This window comes from Carlito syrichta, unplaced genomic scaffold (genome assembly GCF_000164805.1).
Source record: "Carlito syrichta isolate Samal-C Ts95f unplaced genomic scaffold, Tarsius_syrichta-2.0.1 Scaffold287598, whole genome shotgun sequence".
Taxonomy (NCBI): Eukaryota; Metazoa; Chordata; class Mammalia; order Primates; family Tarsiidae; genus Carlito; species Carlito syrichta.
The window spans coordinates 96,650-118,142 of record NW_007231694.1 but is presented as its reverse complement, the minus strand read 5'-3'; the positions used below and the strand labels follow the sequence as shown (position 1 = coordinate 118,142).

Genomic DNA, 21,493 nt, shown 5'->3' with positions numbered 1-21,493 from the left:
GGGCATGAGGGGGCTTCTCGAGGTGGATCATGTTCTGGTTCTTTGTCTGGGGACGGGAGACAAGGTGTGTTCAGCCTGGGAAAGTGTTTCTGGACATACATGTATGATCCATGCGCTTTTCTGTATGAATGCTATACTTCAGTAAAATTTGGATCAGAACGTAGCTATTGGGAAGTGACTACAATACACACATTTTGAACATCACTATCTAAGGGTTTCCTGGTGACTTCTGTGCCATTCACTTGGGGAAGAGTTTATATAACACAAGGCTGAGTAATACCAATGGCCCCTGTAAAAACTCAATGCACAGAGTAAGTTGATCCTTCAGTGAGAACTTGGGACCAGGTTGCTGGAACTGCAGGGGCCCCTGGCCATTCCCTGCTGCCTCTTATCTCTGTCCTATTAGGAGGGAGGCGTGGGAAGAGGTGCCCAGGCAAATGGTGATGCCTGAGATGTGGTATCGCTCTGAATTCACTGTGCCAAGAGCCTGCCTTATACTCCTGAACTCCATGAATGTGTCTTTCCAACAACCAGCATGCCAGCCTCAGCTCCTGGCTTTAGTGTCTAAGAAGCCAGTCCTGGACATGTCCTCTTAGAGCTGACCTTCCTGAACCTCCAGGGGCAATGATAGAGTCATGTGTAGGGGCAGGTTTTGATGCCTAGCTCATCCTGGGTGCTCGGTGTGGAGTTGGTTGGAGGACTTCAGGAGAAACAGTCTTGTTCTAATGGAAGGAAATCTGGACAGCCTCTCTGTGATTCTGGAGGACTTAAGGAGAAACAGTCTTGTACTAATAGAAGGAAGTCTGGACAGCCTCTCTCTGAATCTCTTATGTTCTAGAATCAGCCCATCCTGAAATATGACTCAGTAAACTTTTTAGTCTGCATTTAATTTTGAATGTTACTAAATACCTTTATCCACATAGTTTTTAAATATCTGTCCATCTGTCCATCCATCCATCCATCCATCCATCCATCCATCCATCCATCCAGTAATGTTTATTGAGTGTCCATGCAGGCCCAGGACTGCATGTTCAGAGATGGAAAGGTGTTCAAAGCATGCTAACAAGGAAAAAAAGGAGAGAGACAAACAGACAGAGAGAGAGAGGGGAAAGGAAGAAACAGAGACAGACAGAGAGATAGATGGGAGACAGAGAGATGAGAGAAGATAGAGAGAAAGAGAGAAGAAACAAGGGGGAGAGAGGGAGAAGAGGAAAGAGAGAGAGAGGCAGAGGGAGAGAGAAGAAAGAAAGATGGAGAGAGAAAGACAGGGAAAGAGAAAAGAGAGGTGGGAGACAGGTTTCCGTAATCCTGTATGGCTGGTGTCCTTAAAAGAAGAGGGAAATTTGGACATAAGTCACAGGTAAATGGGGAGAAGCCACAGAGGCAGAGGTTGGAATGAGGCCACCATCAATCAAGGAATACCCAGAGCCACCGTTCTGGAAGAGGCAAGGAAGACTACCTCCGCCCCAGCTCCTTCAGAGAGAGCATGGCCCTGGGGGCACCTTGACTTGGGACTTCTGACCTTTTTAACTGTGAGTGGATAAGCCACCTGTACTGTGGTGCTTTGTTGTGGCAGACCTGGGAAGCTGATACACTCAAACACACTGCAGGGACTGCCTAAGGACTGCTGACCTCTCAGACTTCCTGGATGTGCACCTCTGGTCCGCTCACCAGGGCTGTGTGTGACACAGGACAGTGGACAGGGATGGTCTGGAGTCTTTTTTCTCCACTTTTGCAGTCAGTCCAGCAGGCACTTGTTACCCCTTAGCATGGCCCACCTAGTGTGATGCATGGCTTGCCTCTCGCCAAGGTGAGAGAGGTGCATCCATGGGCTTTTCCATTCCAGGCAGGGCTCTCTTCAGCCTGGATAAGTGGGTTTGCTCTCGGTTCTTATTTGACAGTGGATTTGTTTTGTATTACAATATGAAATTCAACCAAGATGGAGCCAATCAGGGCTCAGGACATTTGAGGGGCTTAGGATCAAGGTTCTTCCTTTGTTACTTTAATAGTGAATAGTTTCAGAAGACCAGCCCATCAGCCCCATCTCTCCCAAGCACATGTGATCGTGGGAAACAAACTTCAGAAGGGATGGAGATGGCTTGGTGGGTTGTCTTGGGAGTATCCCAAGGTGTTGGTTCCTCTTCGACCACTTAGGGCTGTGGCTCCAGAACAGGCCACTACTGCCACATTTGGAGCATGTTTTGGTCGCCCTCCCATCTCTGTCCTCCCTCTCGTGATGCCCATGGCTAGTAATGCCTGTGGCTGAGTCGCCCACATTTTACATGAAGAAATACAGCAAGTACCCTACATACAAACCATCAAATTGTGAGCTTTCAAAGATGCAAAACTGCATTCACATGTCCAATCATGTAAATGATTTTTTTAGTTTTTTGTGTTTGTTTTATTTTTTGCCTTTTTTGTGTTTTTAAAAAATGTATTATTTGTGTGAAAAGTATTCTAAGCCTATTACAGTAAAGTAGTACTCTATAGATGATTGTGTTAGCTGGGTACCTAGGCTAACTTTGTTGAACTTAAGGCACTCTCAGCATGGAACCCATTCATACGTAGAGGATTTACTGTAAGCGTTCTCACAGGCACATGGAGAGCTTGTTTCCTTCCTAGAGTAATTAAGAGGACAATAGAAGTCATCTTATTCAGTTACTGATGCTGACATGAGGAACCCTGAGAAGAAACTAGCCTGCCTGTGTTGCTAAGGGAATTGATTACTGATCTGGTGTCTGGCACCCTCAGCTCTCTCGGACCACACTCTCCCATCTGTCTCCCGGTGCCCCTCGCCTCTTGCTTCTTTCCATTTCTCAGAGGGGCCTAGTTGAATTCGTGGCCTTTTGGTTTTGATTAATTGACTATGGGTTATGTCTCCTAAGAGGTATCAAGTGGCGTCATTTTTTCTTAACAGGCAATGCACAGAGAGAGAGCACAGCAAGTGATGAAGACGGTGGGTTAGTGCAGGGAAGGGGGGCATAGCGGGTGAGAGTCATGGAGGGTGGGTCGTGCCTCCCACTGGGTCCTGGAGAACTTGACCTGGCCTGGCCTGGCTCTCCTGTGGATTCTGATCTGCGGTTTTCATCTGGGTTCTGCCCTGGATTCTGTTTTGTCTGGTTCTGATCTGGAGTCTGTCTGGGTTCTGGTATGGATTCTGTCTGTTTCTATCTGGATTATGATCTGGGTTCTGGCCAAGTTTCTGGCCGTGATTCTGTCTGTGTTCTGTCTGGTTCTGGTCTAGATTCTGACCTGGGCTCTGTCTAGACTCTGGTCTATGTTCTGATCTGGGTTCTGTCTGAGCTCTGGTCTGGATTCTGTCTAGTTTCTATCTGGGATCCATCTGGATTCTGGTCTGAGTTCTGTTAGGCTTCTCTCTGGGTTCTGATTCTGGTCTGGGCTATGTCTGCTTCCGTCTGGGCTCTGGTCTGGACTCTGTCTGGCTTCTGGTCTGGCTCTGGTCTGTTTCTGTTTGGTTCTGTCTGGGTTCTGGTCTGGGCTTAGATCTGGCTGTTTTAAAGATTGAACTCAAGCACCCACATGTGACTGATGGACCTTCATTGGCCCTGGCTCGTGGGTGATTTCTGTCCCTGTTATCCTCTGGGTTCTCACTGTCCCCACTACCACAGCACAGGACAAGGCACCATGTGAACAAGAGCCCACCAGGACAGGAAGACAGATGGCATGTCCATTCTGCTGAGAAATGGACTGAGCAGAGCCCACAGGCGGGAAAGTAGGGCAGGTCCCATCTCCATTTTGTGTTTCCAGAAGGGGAGGCAGCTCGAGGCTTTGCAGGGAAGAATGACTTCCTTACATAAACAGAGAGAGATGTGTGTCAGTGCTCATGGAACCCAACTATGCCAGCCAGCCTTGTGTAGGGACCCGCTTCTAACACACAGGCCGCCCTTGCACACCTGCTGTCCCAGAGCCAGACACATGGATATTCACGGGACTTTGTTTCCAGAGCCACTTTTAAGATTCTTCAATCCCAGACTGGGCATGGTGGCTCAAGTCTGTAATCCTAGCACTTTGGGAGACTGAGGTGAAAGGATTGCCTGAGCTTGGTGGCTTGAGACCACCCTGGCCAACTGAGTGAGTCCTCGTCTCTACAATAAGTCAAAAAATAAGCCTGGCATGGTAGTGCACACCTGTAGTTCCAGCTACTTGGAAGGCTGAGGCAGAAGGATTGCCCAAACCCAGCAGGCCGAGGCTGTGGTGACCATGAGCGTGCCACTGCACTCCAGCCTGGGCAACAGAATGAGACTCCAACTCAAAAAAGCAAAACAACAACAAAAAAAGATTCTTCAATCCCAAAGGCATGTTTTGTTTTGTTTTTAAAGAAAAGCAGGTTTCTAACATTAGGGAAGTGCAGCCCTGAGTCAATTGCTGGACTCTGTGAGGCCCCCGTGGAGAGAACCCTTTGCAGCCACAGTCACATGCACTCTCTGCTGTCCTTGGATGGGTAACAGTTCCTCAGACCTCACAATGCCAGTCTTGTGGTTCTAAACAGTAAGTCCAGTCTAGACCGCTTGCCTGGCTTTTCCCATGAGGGGGCCAAGTGCTCCTGGCCTCTGCTTACTATCCTGATCCTGGGGTCCTGGTGGTGGACATCACAGCCTATGTGCACTTCCTCCAGCCTGTGTGTCACCTAGTGCCCCAGATGGACCTCAATGTCGAGGGCCAGCCCCAGGCCCTGTCGAAGCAGAGAGACCTGAGGCTGTTCCCAGCAGGATGGGTGGGCCCTGCCCTAGGATGAAGGAAAGGGGCCTTCTCAGGGCCCAAGGCGTCATGAGTCTGACTATGCTGGTGGTCAGCTCAGTGACCATGCAACCTCAGAACTTTGAGAAGGAACAGTTTAAAGGAGGGTTTGCTAGGGAGCAACCCACTTCCAACCTGAATCGATGAGGAGCTGTGATGAGCAGGCACCTGGTATTTGGTGCTCCCTCGGTGATGTCATGCAGGTCTCCAGGGGGGCAGGGTCTCCACAGCACCTGGCCCCAAGCCACAGCACTCCCTCGTACTGGGAACTTGCCTTGTGGGGAAGGCCCTCTGCTGACCTCAGCTCTTCTGCCCATCTGTCCACTGAGGGGCTACAGCAGACAAGCATGAAGGTTCCTGGCCTGCCCCACCCCAACTCAGCTTTTTTGCTCTCAAGGGCCACATGTTTGCTAATCATCATCATCCGCATCCCAATGGTAGGAGCTGGACTCATCTGCAATTCTGAGCTGCTCTCCTGGTTCCCACCCTTTGTTCCTGTGCCTCTTTTCCCACTGGGATGACTCTCCTGGTCCTCCCTGGGGCGACAGCTACCCTCTGCTCCTTAATGAGTCGGAATCTCAGGGCCGCAGCTTCCCGACTTGCTTCCGCTTCTCTGTGCCTCGCTTAAACAAGGCCTCAGGGACTCCCTGTCCAAATTAAGGCAGCCCCTGGTGACAGGTTGGCATGTTCCCGTGTCCCGTCTGTGAAAGACAGGAAGACAGCAGGGAGAGAAGTCCCCTGGGCCGTGCTCTCGCAAACACACAGGTTTGGGTGCCAGTGACTGGGGAGAGCCTAAAACAAGGAACTGGGCCAAGGACCCCACAGGTCCATGTCTCGTTAGGTACTTGAAACATCGCTTGTGCGAGCCAAGATTGTCGTCCTCTCATGATTCTTGATCCCCTAAGGGTTCATTCTGATCCGACGCTGTACCAAGAGATGACCCTGAGCTGGGAGTCACTATCCACGAATCCACTCGCTTCTATTTCATTCTTTGTGGCACCTTCAAACAGTCTACTTGAAACAAAAATTGATATGGCTTTCCTTGGGATGTGTCACTCTTTCCCTTGCTTAAAGCTCTCAGATGGAGACTTGGCAGAATTTCCAAAGCAATTTGATGTGACTGCAAAATGGTAAACTCTCTTAATTATTAATTAAGGAGTTAATAATGTATTGATTATTTAATTATAAAGTGATTACATATAAATTATATATAAATAATTTATACTTTTTATAAGCATACAAAGTATAAATAATTTGTAAATGAAATATAGAATCATTTAATTAATGCAGGCACGTGTGTACCAGGGAGGAGCAGCCTGGGGTAGTGGAGCAGCGGGCAGGCTCTGCTCAAACGGCTGCAGGGCCTGGCAGGTCACCGGCCCACCAGATGTCACTGCCTCATTCCTCAACGGAAATGGTGGAGTCCTCATAGCCTAGAAAATGAATGGGAAATGCTTTGTAAACTCTAAAGCATTATGCACTTACTAATAATTATATTCATTGTTATGCTATGTAGTTACAATGGAGGATGTAGGAATTAAAAGACACGGCATTCATGCCCTTACCTGGAAGGCAGGGTTTTATTCCATGGTGTGATTGAGGTTGCCTTTGGCTTTAGTTCTTTAGTCAAGCATACTTGTGTGTTTGCATATTTGCTGCACTGGGATTAAAGCAAAATGAACCCTGTGCTGGTTAGAAAATGAATATGATCTGCTTTTTACAGGATACAAGACCCTTCTGAAGGGGATTTCTGGGAAGTTCAACAGTGGCGAGCTGGTGGCCATCATGGGACCTTCTGGGGCTGGGAAATCCACGCTCATGAATATCCTGGCGGGATACAGGTGAGTAGGCCCCAGATACAGGTGAGCAGAGGCTGGATATAGACGAGCAGACCCGTCTCAGGAGCAAAATCCTCACCCAGGAGTCGGGCTAGCAATATGAACAATGGAGCTACCTCAGTTCCCCTGTCACTCTGAGCTGGGGTCTACAGCTGCAGCTTCCTAAGGTTCTGCACACACAGGCTCCAGTGAAACATGGGGTAGGTTTCAGTATCAAGACACGTTGGAAGCTGTGAGGAAACAGGACCCAAGAAAGATGATGATGTTGAAAGGCTGAACCTGCCGAGGGTCGCATGAAGGAGGGAGAGTGGGTGCTCAGGGGAGACAGGTTCCGGGCTCAGTGGACCTGGTGGCTCCCTGGGTGAGCTCAGCCTTTGGCTGACCTGACCCAGGGACCAGAAGAAGTAGGAAGGTCAAGGTTGGGCAGAGGGACGGCAGGAGAACTCAGAGAACAGTGTGAATGAAAGTCAAAAGTGAGACAGGGCATTTTCAGAAGAGAATGAGCACTGTGTGGCTGGGGCTTGTGGTGATGGTAGCTATCTAGGAGTAAGAGATCACAGTCCTCAATGTCATGGTCAATGTCATTCATTCGTGAATGAGAAGAAGACTGAATCATTAGAAGTGTTTACAAAATACTCCCTTAAACCCAGTTCTTTTCAAGTCTCACAGGTTCCACTTTAGCAAATGGTTATAATAATTTTATTTCCTGAAAACGACAAAGTCATCCTTTTCCTTAGAGCTTCTGAATTACTACTTAATGCCAGAAATTACGACTTTTAAGAAATCTCACTTCTGACAAATTCCTGCCTGTTACAGTCACATTCAAGGGTTAAAGCCAAATTCTCAACATCCAGAGGCATGGGAGGATCAGAAGAGAGCAGAGTGTTTCCCATGGGGGCCACTGTTTTTCAGCATGTCACCTACAGCTCTGGGCAGCCCTGAAGGTGCCGAGTGTTCTGGAGGGGCAGAGGCAGTCGAGCTGAGTGTCCTGAAGGGGCAGAGGCAGCTGAGGACAGTTGGACTTTTAGGCAGCCCAGGGGAAGCCAGTTGATCTCAGCCCATCACCTAGATGGGAGAAGAAACCTGCCCCACAGTAACCAGCTGGGTAAAACTGGAAACTAGGCATGAGTTTATTAGTCTCCGCGGACTCTCTTCTGTTTCTGTTCTGTTAGCATCTAGAAGGCAGAGCTTTAGAAGCATGTGAAGGTGGTCTACCTGTGGCATGCACCAGTGCCCAGGATGCTCTGATGCACCTGGAGGAATAGCAGGCAGTAGAGATGCACAGATCTGTGAGTGAGCTAACAACTATTCCGGGTGAGGCCATGCCTCCCTCATGTGAACTCCTGGGAGGCTCTCCACCTGCCTACCTATGGTCAGAGAGAATTCTCCCCAGTGGAGAAGGATCATCCATCTGACTGAGCGGGTTCGAGGCCCAGACCCCTTTCTCTGCTGGTGTTCCTTCCCTGTCCTCCCTGTGGGAGTCTCTGGCCTTGGGCAGTGTGTGTAGCCTGGGCTATAAGAATAGCCAATCTTACAAACCCCTGCGAAGCTTGGGAGTACATTCAGCCTCTTGGCTGCACATAGGAGCATCCCTGTATATCTTTGTTCAGTAGGCAAAGAAAGTTCAGTCATTGATGGTATAAATACAAGGGAGGACCCCCCAAAAACCCTGGAATTATCTTTTGGAGGGCACCCTCCCTGTAGTACAGGCTTCTCCTGCTAGTTAATTGTTTTAGGCATCCATCAGCATACCAGCTAGGGTTGTTGTGAGAGGTTGCATTTGGCTTCAGTGAATTTTTTTGGAGATTCTTTCAATGCATTCGCTCATTTCATGATGGGTGATTTACGAGTGCACCTGCCCACACCATGCTGAGTGTTCAGCAATTTTTGACCAAAAACAGCATGACCTCCGTACCCCACCTATTCTGTTTGCCCCATCTCACCTGAGCGACTTTTTTTGTTTCCCCAAATGAAAATGTCCTCAAAGGGAAACATTTTGTCCATATGGAAGAGGTGAAACATAAACAGCAGAAGCACTAAAAGACATCAAAATTGACAAGTACAAAAACTGTTTGAGCAGTGGGAAAAGTGTCTCGATAGGTGTATTTCAGCAGATGGAGAGTGCTCTGAAGGTGACTGAAGTTTAAACATGTAAGAATAAATACACAGTATTTTAAAAATAAATCTCGGGGGTGTTTTTGGTTCCCCTCTCCCCGCTTTTCGCCATTCCACAGAGACCTGGCACTCGACTTCTTCTTCCCTGCTGGCGCTCTCTTTGTGTAATTTCTTACTCCAGATTGCTGTGGTGCTATTCAGGGTCTCAAATTCCTTTCTGCCTCTGGGGGTTCAGCTGGGACCCTACTGGGAGGGCAGCCTCCCTCTCTGGCTCCCCTCCCCGAGCCCTGAGGCAGAGGGGCAGAAGGAGCTAGGCTGATGGCTTCCCTATCCTTGTCCCTTCAGGGAGACGGGCATGAAAGGGGCAGTCCTCATCAACGGCATGCCACGGGACCTGCGCTGCTTCCGGAAGGTGTCCTGCTACATCATGCAGGACGACATGTTGCTGCCACACCTCACCGTGCAGGAGGCCATGATGGTGAGCTGCCCTCGCCCCCTAACCTGTGCCCTGGCCACCTGACTGCCCTCCAGCCCCCACAGTTAGTTTAGAGCATTTGCCAAGTACCCAGACACACGTGGGCTGGGGGCTCTGTTGGGTGACCTGCACATGATCAGCACCCTCCCAGCTTGCTGTTAGGACAGTTTCATTGAAAACAAAGCCCTAAGACTGTGAGTTCTAACAGACCTTGTTTGGCAAAGTCTGGGTCAAGTTTTTGAGAAGGTTATGGACCCAGCCGCCATGGGTGACCATTTTCAGGGCAACTGCCATCCTAGTTCCCTGCAGGCTGAGGGACTTTCCTTCCCGTCAGCCATTCTTGAGTCATTCAGTGTGTTAGGTCCAAGTCCCAGCTCACCTGGTGCCTTGATCAGGCCCCTGAGGGACTCATCTCATTTTCTGACTCACCTGTTTGCTGAGTGAAGGGAATGACACCAGCAATTGCTGGGCACCTACTAGGTCCCAGGTCTCGCATGCATATAGCTACACAGTCACCAGACACATCATCTCGGGAAAGTGGGTATGAATTGGAGCCTCTGAGAGTTAAGCAATGAGCCCAGAGTCACAGGGCTGCTGACAGCCACATGGGGACTCAGAGGCAGACCTCTTTGACTCCAAAGGAGCATCTAACTGCTAGCTCAGCTTCCTCGCATGCAATTGCTTTACCTTCTACAGCTTCAGTTTCCTCACCTGCAAGACCATACAGAGCTGGTGTGAATATTAAATGGGAGAATGCAGGGAAGGTGGGGGTCAAATCTCAACATACCCTCAGTGCTCCATCAGTTCTCATTGTGATGACAACTTGGTCACGTTTCTTCTCCCTTCTTTCTAATAAGTCTTCCCATAGTGTCGTCACTTAGGTCCTCTGTAGATAAGTCTAGTATTTGGGGGAGTTTAAAAATACCTTCACCTCTTAGGGCCACAGAAGTGTCCAAGTGGTGTCTTATACGTGGTTTTCTTGAACAGCTGGTTGTGCTCTTTGGACAGACCATAACCCAAATAAGAGCTGTAACTCTGGAGTTCCAGAGCCATTTTTTTAAAAAGTCTCAACCCAGCCAGGTGCGGTGGCTCATGCTCTAATTCTAGTACTTTGGGAGACTGAGGCAAGAGGATCACTTGAGCCCAGGAGTTCAGGACCAGCCTGGGCAACATAACAAGACCTCATCTTTACAAAAAAAAAAACACAAAAATATAGCTGGGTGTGATAGCACATGGCTCTACTCCCGGCTACTTGGGAGGCTGAGGAGGAAGGATCGCCTGAGCCCAGAAGGTTGAGCTATAATGGTGCCACTACCCTCCAACCTGGGTGACAGAGTTAGACCCCAATTCAAAAAAAAAAAAAAGATCCAACTCATGGTGATCAAGACCACACTGACCTAATTGTAGGCAGTGGAAGCCACTGCAACACCTCCCATTAAGAGAAGATTTGAAAGTCAGTTCATAACTCTGGTTGCCGATCGTGGCTTGCTTTATGTGTAAGGCTGTTTATTTTTCTGCTCTCTCCTCATCCACTGCAAAATCTGAGCCCCTAGTCTCTGTGCCTCTCCTGGCACCTTAGGGGATGTCCTCAGCCTGGCCTGCTCTGAGCTTCGCTTACTGGCTGAGGTGTTCACCTTGGTTTCCCCCCCAGAGGCCTTGCCCTGCATTCCTGCCTTGGATTGGGCAGAGCTTTCTCCCCTTGATGTCAGAAAGTGGCAGCCACCCAACCTTTCACACAGAGGGCAGTTCCAAGGGATTCTTAGCCCTGCATAGAGAAGAGAGTTAAGTTTTCAGATATGTGATCTGTGCCCTAACCTGCTTTGTGGGGAAACAGAAAGAGAGGCCCTGCGGAGTTGTTCTCATTCAGCCTCCCTAGTACTGAGTGTTCTGTAGGTAAACGGACACCCTCCACTGGGCTCAGCCTCCCCGGGCGACTGTGAGCCAGGGAGCCCTGATTGTTTACCTGGCCTCCGAATGGGTGTTCAGATGGGCACAGAGGACTTATAAGGAGTTTACAAATAGACCAGGCAAAGCAGCCACTTGTGAAGCTTTTCTTCACCCTAATGCTTACAGTTTCACGTACGTAGTAAATATAAGCTTTGTACACACCCAGTTGATTCCTGAGTTGCTCCTGTGTCTTGAATAACCCAGGTTTAGCGGCTCAGAGAATTATTTAGTTAACCCTGTGGTTACTTGTTTAAGAATCTTCTTTTTGATTGCTGCCCTATCTGTCCTACCCCAACCTTGTCACTAGACTCTGCTGTGAAATACATCTATATTCAGAATTAGATTAAATTAGATTTAGATCTTGAGATCTTCATGAGACTATTGAGAGATATTTTACCTTGAGGCTGTCGTATCTTTTACCACTCCAGGTTCTGTGTCACGCATAGGAATGATATTGGCCACCAATTATTGACTCCTGAGCCCATATCAGATGTGGTTGTGCATTTTTACTGCTGCTACTCACCTTCACAACCACCAGGCAAGCCCAGAAGTAATGCTCAGTGTCACATGGGGGCAGCCGGCCCTGCAGAGGTGTGTAGGCCTGGCCCTGTCCAACCCTGGGGCCTTTGACCACCTGACCACCCTCCCCTGCTTCTCAGCTTCTCATCTGATCCTCACAGTAACTTCACTAGCTAATGAAGTGGATGGGCTTTAACCTCATTATTATGCCAATGAGGAAACAAGGCTCTTTGTTTGCCCAAGGCCACAGAAGACAGTAGAGTGGTACCACGGCTTACACTGGTCAGTTATTTCTACAGGTTTTGCTAGCCAAGGACAGGAGCACAGTGGCGAGCTGGTGAACGGGATCTCAAAAAGCAAAACAAAACAACAATAAAACACATCACCTTGATATGTAGTGCTTGCCAATTCTTGTGGATAATTTCAAGTTGTCAATGATTTAACATATGGCTTGTGGAATTCCTAAACCACTGAAACCACTGGTCCTGGCCTGGACAGGTCTTCATGCCCCCAATGCCTGGGTTTCCTTACCTCTAAATTGTCCACATCTAACCTCTGTCATGGGACAGCAGAGAATTCAGCTAAGATGACAGGAAGCATCCCAGTCGCTTTCTGCTCTCCTGTGACCTTGCCTTTCTTAAACCGGGGGAGTGGAAAGCCAAGACCTCCTTGGGATTTTAGTAGTGATCAGGTAGCTGCAGCTCTGGGCACAATGTGAGGACTGGAGGGTCACCCTGCTGATGGCCATCATCACTTTTCCACACCACTGTCCTTGTCCCCTGCAGGTGTCGGCACATCTGAAGCTTCAGGAGAAGGATGAAGGCAGAAGGGAGATGGTAAGTGGGTTGTTTTGGGGCCACAGGTGGTCCAGAAAGTACATAGAATTCATTTGGAAGTGTGTGTGTGGGGACTTTGGGGTACTGGCTTGTGTTTGCTGACTTTTTTTCACCTAGTCTTCCATGTGGGGCAGGTGACATCTCGGGGAATGCTGTGGCATGCAGTAGCCAGCAGCCAAGAGAGCTGACTCTGGTCACAGCTTTGAGTCCAGATCTGGAGTCAGGACATAGCAAGACAATGACCTTGGAGCTCACAGGGTCAGAAGGATTAGACATGAGTGCTGCCTCTTTTAGTGCTTAATACACTTTATATTAAGTTGTTTTTTATAAAACACTAACAATGAAGATGGTTAGTCATTCATGTAAAAATAACCACCTTCCACCCACCCACATTTGTGAGAAGAGATTTGGCTCTTAAATGTTATTAACCAGCCTTTTTAAAAAAGGAAAATAAACACATTTTCAGGCTAAGACTTTCTAATCCCCTTTATCACTTTTTGGGGGTGCCCTAAATTCCCAGGGAGCAGAGATGGGGTGCAGGTGGTCAGAGCCAACGAGGAACTCCAGAAAACCGCACTTAAGGAGGAGGTGACCAGTCTACATGTACATGGTATCTACGGGAACGCCCCTCCCCTTCACTTGCTAATCAGCGCCAATGGGGTTTTCAGTGGAAGATAGAATTTGGTGGCATCCCACGTAATATTTTCTCTGTCTTTTAACAAATACGCTTATGGGACCACAGTTGAGCAACTGAGAGAGTGAGATTTGCAGGGTTGGTGTCAATGGCTCAACTTAGTTTGTCATATTTTGATTTAAAATGGAGAGATTAATAAGACTAATAGTTGCAGGGCTCGGTGGCTCAGCCTGTAATCCCGTGCCTTTGGGAGGCTGAGGTGAGTGGATTGCCTGCGCCCACGGGTTCCAGACCCGCCTGGGCAGCGAGACCTCATCTCTACAATAAATCAAAAAAATCAGCCGGGCGTGGTAGCGCATGCCTGTAATTCCGGCTACTGGGAAGGCTGAGGCGGAAGGATCGCCGGAGCCCAGCAGGTCGAGGCTGCGGTGGCCAGAAGCGGCCACTGCACTCCAGTCTGGGTGACAGAGTGAGACTCCAACTCAAAAAAAAAAAAGACTAATAGTTGAACATGCTGAGGGAACATTCAGAGCAATTCTATTTGCATCATTCCCCCATTATACCCTTCAGAGCTCTGGGGATCCAGCCCATGTCATGGGGCAGGGGTTGGATGCACGAGTAGGTAGGAAGACCCTGATTTCTCAGAGAAGCAAACAGACTCCTTGTTGCTACAGGGAATATTTGTGTGGAATTCTTTTATACTGCGGTTGAAAATAAGAAAATGGACTGTGGAGCCCCAATTAGAGAAAGTGTAGAGAATGTAGCAACCGTGACTTTTTCTGTCCCTTTTTGAGGCAGAAGCCCTTGACTTATGACTTTGTCATAGAGGGTGAAAAGAGAGAGCCCTCTGTGATCACTGGTCTTTTCTGAACAGTGTAACTTGGACAGGCAAATACCACATACCACCTTCCACACCTAAGAGTGTTCATTACAGCCAACGATACACCAGGTTATAGCAGATAAGTGTTGTAGGCTGAATCTTCCCAAAAGACATGTTGAAGCCCTAACCCTTGTGCCTCAGAATTGACTATATTTGGAGATGGGATCTTTACGGAGGTCATTAAGTTCAAATAGGCTCGTTAGGTTAACCAATGACCCCGGTGACACAGACACACACAGGGGGTTGACCCCGTGAGGACGCAGGGAGGAGACACCATCTACACACCAAGGAAAGAGACCTCAGAGGAGCCAGCCCTGCCACATCTTGATCTCAGACTTTTGGCCTCCAGAATTCTGATATGATAAATTTCTGTTGTTTAAACTGCCCAGTTTGGGATACGTTGTTGGGGCATCGAGCTGACAAATACAACGGTTTATGTAACAAATGAAAGCCTTGGATTTAGGCACATGTTAGAGCAGAGCAACAACGAAGCTTCAGACACAGACTCAGGAGAAGTTTCTCATGGGTGGGTCTGAGATGGACCTCAATCCGCAGAACGGGGGTCCTGGGCTTGAACAAAGGTGACCTCCCCTCTCCCTCGTCTGAGGTCGACTTTATCATCTCCCAGCCCTGGGGCCTCATTCATGAGTGAGCAGGAAAGCCACCTGCTTCAGGACCAGGAGGAAAGGCAGGAAGAGCTTGCAGGGCTTTCTACCTGGAGAGTCAAGCTGTTCCCTCCCTAGGCCCCTTAGACCACCTCTCACTTCTGTTCACCCCTCCCTCGCTCCAGCCTCCTTGCTTTCAGAGGATTTTGAGAGCGCAGTTCATTCTCAGAGAGCTCCTATGGGAGTCCCAAGACCCCTTCGGTATCAGGCAGTTTCCTGCAAGCTAGGTAATGGGCTGCAGGGGCTCCAGGATGTGATGGCATAAATAGTTGACAATCCTGGGCATGGAGGAGAGACCAAGGACTTGAAAGGGAGGCAGTTCTGCCTCTCAGACCCCAGCCGAAGGCCTGAGTTCAGAGCTGACGGCAGAGAAGAGTCTGCTCAGGAATCTCACCGTACAGGGTGAGCAGATGAGGGAGGCGGGGCCTGGCTAGTCCAGTAGAGAAGCAGGACTGAGCATGCAAGGAAACCCCTCCACCCTGGCCACCTGGAACCCATCCGATGACCTCAAGCCACTGCACCTAGCTTGCTGAGCTGAGCTTGTCTATAACATACGGACATAAAACCAAGTCCCACGTGCCTTTGGGGCAGTGTCGGTCTGAATTGGGTGATATCCTGGAAGTCCTTGAGTGCGACAGAACTAATGGAATCTGTCAAGGAAGAAGGCTTGGGGTCGTTTTCTTGCCACACTCAGCTTCTAACTCTCCTCCTGGCAGTCTGGAAAGGGTGTCGGGAAGCCCACAGGAACCTGCTCTGCCTTGCTGGAATGGAAAGGCCCAGAAGGAGACAGCCCCTCTGTGGAGGATGGAGGCATCTCCGGGGAGGAGCACGCAGAACCCTTTGGCAGACTTCACTTGTGGGTGAGCGTGTCCTCCAGGCAGGTGGGCATGATCTTAGATATAGACCAGAAGAGAGCCTAGTGCTGTCCTCAGCTGGGTTTACAAGGACAAAAATACCGACTCAGGAAGAATCCTCTCTGCTGCTCTGTGGCTCTGCTGCATCATCCCTGGGGAGCAAGACCCTTGCGTCCCTCCTCAAGTTCATCTGCTGCTGGATTGGACCATCCTTGCAGGGCCTAGAGGTGGTACTGTGTACTGCACTTGCTCACCTCCAGAAGTCCCAGTGTGGACTGACCCTCTTCACCCAGCCATAGCGAAGGCTTCCACCTCCCCAAGGACCCACCGGCAGGATTGTTTCAAGGACAACTGATTTCATGCCTGAGTCACTTCCCCCCAAGCCCCTATACACACCTAGATCCAAGTCGTTTCCATTTCGTGGAAACACAATAGAATGGGGTGTTCAAATAGTGGGATGTGTTGTTCGTGGCCTTCCTTGTTTCCCAGAAAAGCAGCCCAGCCCTCCAGAGCCCTCCAGTGAGTCTACTTCCTCAGGTATCAGGTCTCTGTGGGAGACCTGGACTGCCGGAATCTGTCCCCAGAGAGTGGGAACCATGAGGTCTCAGGAGCACACAAGCCACAAGCCACCTTGGGGTGTTTTTTTGTCGTTGTTTAGGGAAAATATATAAATAAATGAACGCTTCATTGCTTCTTTATGGTCAGTTTTTAAAAGCAAAACCAACCTGCATGGTGCCACTTCTGAAAGAACACTGGAGAAAAATGGGCTGATGCTGGGGAAAGCCCAGCTCGTGAGGTGAGTGGGTAGAGGCAAAGGCACCCACTGCGGCCTCTCTTTCCAGCATCCCTGCTGTGAGGGTGTGGGGGGAGAAGGAGATGTGCCCTGATTGTGGAGTACCCCACAAGTGAGCCTGGAACAGCTAGAGCCCCTCAGTTGTCCTGCAGCTTTGTAGGCTGGTGGTTCCTGAGTCATGAGAGCCTTTTTCTGGGAAAACTAGCAGACATGTCCGCTGGGAGAGAAAGTGCCAGCAGGAGAGTCCTGCCTACTCTACCCTGCCCGCCAGCCTGTTCCAGATGACTGGCCAGAGTTCTGTCTGGCTGGCAGCTCTGAGGTGGGGTATCTATAGGAGGCGGTGGAGCTGGGTTAAGGGCATCAGCACGGAGGGTTGGAGCCCAGGTCTGCTGACCTCACACTGCCATCCGCCCCAGCCTGTCCAGCAGCAGTGCCCCGGTTTTTTCTGTCACCAAAGCTGCACTTAGTACTGACCGTGCATAAATAATTCAAAAGCTCAGAGTGGAAATTTTCTTCTTTGTGAGTTCCTCCTCTTTTTGGATGACCTCATCTCCCCAGAGGAACCCCTGGCCTGGGGTCCACGTGCCACAGCCCCCAGGGGCCAGCTGCTGCAGGGCAGGGATGATGGCTGTGTGAATTCTGGAAGGAGCTCCAAGGTGGATATGAAGGCAACTGACCCGGCATCTACTTCCGAGAAGATGCTGGGGCTAAAAGTGGCACTGAGCCAGCACGAACAGCCGCTGACCTTTCTGTGCCCTGAGTCGATACTGGATCAATAATCTGGAGCAAGCAGGGAGGGCTCCGTGGATAGTGGGCTGTTTGTATCTTAGTATAGAGCCTGCTTCCCAGAGTGTGGGTGTTGGCATGGTCACCATAGGAGGACCCAGAGCCTGGGTGTTGGCACAGCTGCTGTGGGGGAACCCAGAACCTGGGTGTTGGCTTGGCCACTGTGGGGTACCCTGAGCCTGGGTGTTGGCGTGGCCTCTGTGGGAAGACCCTGAGCCCGGGTGTTGGTGCGGCCGCTCTGGGGGCACCCAGAGTCTGAGGCATTGGTGTGGCCACCATGGGAGTTGCAACTGCTTTAGACACCACAGATCCACTTCCCTGCCTTTCTGGCACTTCAGAGACCTTGCTTTCAAATCAGACCTATTTACAAGTACAAAAGTGACTCCATCCCCCCTCCCTGGGAGGCACAGCTTGTGCTATTGTGGCCCTGCAGGGGCTACATTTAATGCCTGAGCACAGTGGTGACAACAGCATGGTAACAGCTGCCATGATTCAAGGCTTCCAAGGTGCCAAGTGTCACGTGCACTTTGCATTTATTATTTCAATTAATGATGACCCTCCCCTTTGTGCTGTTGGAAATCTGATCGTCCATCCTCTTACATGTCCGTTCATCTATCAATTCATCAAATATTCATCAGTTACCTTCTCTGGATGGGGCACGATGCTAGGCTTGGAAGTGAGAACAGACTTCAATCACCAGCCAGAGGCCAAATGACCCAGTGAGAACTCAGCCCCTGGCGCTACTCCTCAGCCTCTGGACAGCACTGATCCCTGGTCCCAATTAGAAATGCTGACTTGAAAATGGCACCTGGGAGCCTAGGATGCACCTCGATGTAGGTGCCTTCCACGTGGACCAGGCACGATGTGTTCCACAGGCTAGGTCTTTCCACGTGGGCTCTGAGGGATGGTGAGGTTTGGCGGTCAGCTCCTGACAGTCTCTGGTTCCACTGCTCCCCAGGTCAAGGAAATACTGACAGCGCTGGGTCTGTTGTCCTGTGCCAACACGCGGACAGGGAGCCTGTCGGGTGGCCAGCGGAAGCGCCTAGCCATTGCACTGGAGCTGGTGAACAACCCTCCTGTCATGTTCTTCGACGAGCCCACCAGGTGAGCTGGTAATATCTGGGCTGGCCAGGGGCAGGGAAGAACCCCATCTCTGTTCAGTGGTCCTTCCAGGTGGCCCTGACATCCTGATGTAGCCTGAAGGGTAGCATGGGCACAGCTCACCCGACTTTTCTCCTCTTCGTTCTGGATCACTGGGCAGAAGGGCTGCTGGAAGTTCCCCTCCCTCACTCTCCCAGAGACATCCACGTGCTCAGGTGTGCATGGCATGCATTAGCCTGATCACTGGAATGTGGTTCAGGGAAATGTCCCTTCACAATGCACGTCTCTTCTGTGACACCGAGTTCCCCATGGCTCAGCCACTCTGAAGGCCAGGCTGGGGGACACCTCAGGAAAAGGGCCTCAGGTGTTTTCTGGAAATGAACTTCTCCGTACATGAGAGGTTCAGAGAACCTTCAGGAAAGTGTCCTGCCTCGGTTGTTCACCACCTCTCCATAAGTATGTGAGTCCTGATGCTTTCCTGGGTGATGCCCCTTTATGTTCAGGGCCCCATTGGGAAACACTGCTCCAGAAAACTGGTTCCATTGCCCACAGTTGTTTTCGCCTTAGTCCCGAGCAAGTCCTTTTCAGTCAACCTGGACAGGGCAGGCAGGCCAGGCACCTGGCTGCTCTTGAAATGATTTCAGCCAGATTTTACATTGTCTCGTTCCTACCTCTCGGTCTCCTCTCCACAGTTTGGCTGAATTTGATAGCAGTCTTCAGTCTTCTGCAGGAAGAGGCTTGGCTATCTTGTTTGCTTGGACCTACACTTCAGGTGGCCTCTAGAAAGATATTTCAGGAAAAGCAACCACAGTGAACCCTTAAAATAGAATATTGCTAGCTGACTGCCCTGGGAGAAGAGAGTTCAGGGGACTGCCTGGCACACACTTGTCCCCTCAGCCTGCCACTTGGGAATTGAGGGAATGGGAGAAGGAGTAGGGCCAGAGGTGCTAGGCAAGGAGAGGAGAGAAGAGAGGGCCCCCCAGGGCCCTGCCAGATGCCAACTCTGGAAGACACCAACACGTGTGCAGCAAGACATCTGCCAGAGCTAAGCCCAGCTCTGGCCATACCAAGGCTGCCTCTGTGGAGTGACACCCCATCGCCAGCCCCTAAATGGGGTGTGGGGTGAGGGATGGAGAGTGCTGACCACCAGACCTCCTAGGAGGCATAGCGGCCTGCCTGGACAGTCTTGGAGACCCCTCCTGCCAAGACAGTTGGGGACCCTCCACCCTCTCCATCCTGGGTCCCCGAGGCAAAACTCGCTGGTGTTCCTTCCTTCTCTTCAGGAATAAAATGCAATATACGCAGCCCCCACTGTGTGCCCTCAACCATGGGACATTTAAACAAACAGGTAGAGCAGAGCCTGGCCTTGGGTAAGGGGCAGCTGTGGGTCTATGATGCTAAGTGCCCCCCCGCATCCAGGCAGCGACTCCCTTACCCTCCTTCCATGACCCAGGGCAGTGGCTGATCCCTGGTACCTACAGGCATCTCATGGTATTCCTTCACTTGCAGCGGCCTGGACAGTGCCTCCTGCTTCCAGGTGGTCTCTCTGATGAAGGGGCTCGCTCAAGGAGGCCGGTCCATCATCTGCACCATCCACCAGCCCAGCGCCAAGCTCTTTGAGCTGTTTGATCAGGTATGTGGGCCCCAGGCCCCCCATCCCCCATCCCCTCCACCAAGCTCGGGTCTGGGTCCGTCTGAGTGACACTAAACCTTGGGCATTCACCATCTTCCATTAGTTCCTGTATTCATTTTTGAGAGACTTTAAATGTTAACATTTTATGAGTCTTTTGGGATTGTATTTTGGGGAGGGCCCCCAAAATACTGGAATTATCTTTTGGAGGGTGAGCTCCTTGTAGTATAGGCTTCCCCTGCTAAGTAAGTATTCTAGGAACCCATTGGCTTTGGTGTACCAGTTAGCATTGTTGTGAGGAACTGCATTTGACATCAGTGAAATATTTTTTTGGAGATTCTCTCGTGTAAAAATAAATAAATTCTAAGGTTTTTGGGGGGAGGTCCCCTTTGTATGCCACTAAGGTGGCTGGGGGAGTAGAAATTGCTGAACAGTGTTTCCTCTCTCTGCCCTGTTGGCTGGTCGTGGGAGCCTGGGAAAGTCACTAGTATCGTGGGTTTTCATATCACCTCCCCTGTTAAAAGGAGAGGCATCTGTTTTACAGATTTAAATGATAGATTTCATCATCTGTACAATATTATGTTTTTATAAATCTTAGATTTTCATATTAGTATGAGCAAAAATAGTCCCAAAGGGGTGAGATGTGCATAGCTACAATTTTTTTCTTTTTCTTTTCTTTTCTTTTTTTTGAGTAGGTGGTTAGCATGAAAAAAAAAAAGCAAGCAACATAATAAAGTTGTCCTTGGCCCCATGATATTGTGTCTTCCCTGACTAAATGTGGCTTTCCCTTGAATGTTAACTTGGGTCTTGGGGGATGATTTAAAGCTCTCAGGAGAGGAGAGACTGATTGGTTGATCAAGAACACCCACTGCTTTGAGGATGGCCGGGTTGATCTTTTTCTCTCCTTGCTTTTTCCAGCTGTATGTCCTAAGTCAAGGACAATGTGTGTACCGGGGGAAAGTCTCAAATCTTGTACCGTATTTGAGAGATTTGGGCCTGAACTGCCCAACCTACCATAACCCAGCAGATTTTGGTAAGTAGAGCCTTGTCCAGCTAGGAAAAAAGGAAGGGGACTTTCCTACTCTGTGGGTTTCACTTTTATCTGACGCCCCTGAATCAGGAATTACTTGAATATCCCACAAATGGCTCAAGTGCCGTCTGTGGTAGAACTTTTAAAGAAAAGAAAAAGAGATTTCCTTTCCTCTAGATAAAAATATCTGGCCAGCCAATCGCTGTCACTATCATCACATGGCCTTCTTCTCTGTCTCTCTGTGTCCTAATTGCCTCTTCTTACAAGGACACCAGTCATTGAATTTAGGGCCCACCCTAAATATAGGATAGATTCATCTCAAGATCTGTAGCTAATAACCTCTGCAAAGACCCTTTTCCAAATAAGGTCACATGCTGGGGTTCCAGGTGGACTTCCCTCCTCCTTGGCCTTCCAACCATCAGCCTTTCTCACTCCATTGTTTTTCTTTTTTTTTTTTTGAGTTGGGGTCTCACTCTCACCCAGACTGGAGTGCAGTGGCCGCTCCCAGCCACTGCAGCCTCGACCTGCTGGGCTCTGGTGATCCTTCCGCCTCAGCCTTCCAAGTAGCTGAAACTACAAGCGTGCGCTACCATGCCCGGCTAGTTTTTGATTTATTGTAGAGATGAGGTCTC

At 49.8% G+C, this 21,493-nt stretch overlaps 1 protein-coding gene across 2 annotated transcripts in view; it reads left to right on the top strand.

The window, feature by feature from the left end:
- Positions 1 to 21,493, top strand: part of ABCG1 (ATP binding cassette subfamily G member 1) — an 81,306-nt gene that overhangs the window by 46,430 nt on the left and 13,383 nt on the right. For both annotated transcript variants that reach the window (XM_008052855.2, XM_008052854.2), the window contains exons 3-8: positions 6,482 to 6,599; positions 9,057 to 9,189; positions 12,438 to 12,488; positions 18,059 to 18,204; positions 19,711 to 19,834; positions 20,750 to 20,864. In XM_008052855.2, coding sequence (XP_008051046.1) covers positions 6,482 to 6,599; positions 9,057 to 9,189; positions 12,438 to 12,488; positions 18,059 to 18,204; positions 19,711 to 19,834; positions 20,750 to 20,864 — 687 coding nt within the window. The remainder of the gene's footprint in view (positions 1 to 6,481; positions 6,600 to 9,056; positions 9,190 to 12,437; positions 12,489 to 18,058; positions 18,205 to 19,710; positions 19,835 to 20,749; positions 20,865 to 21,493) is intronic.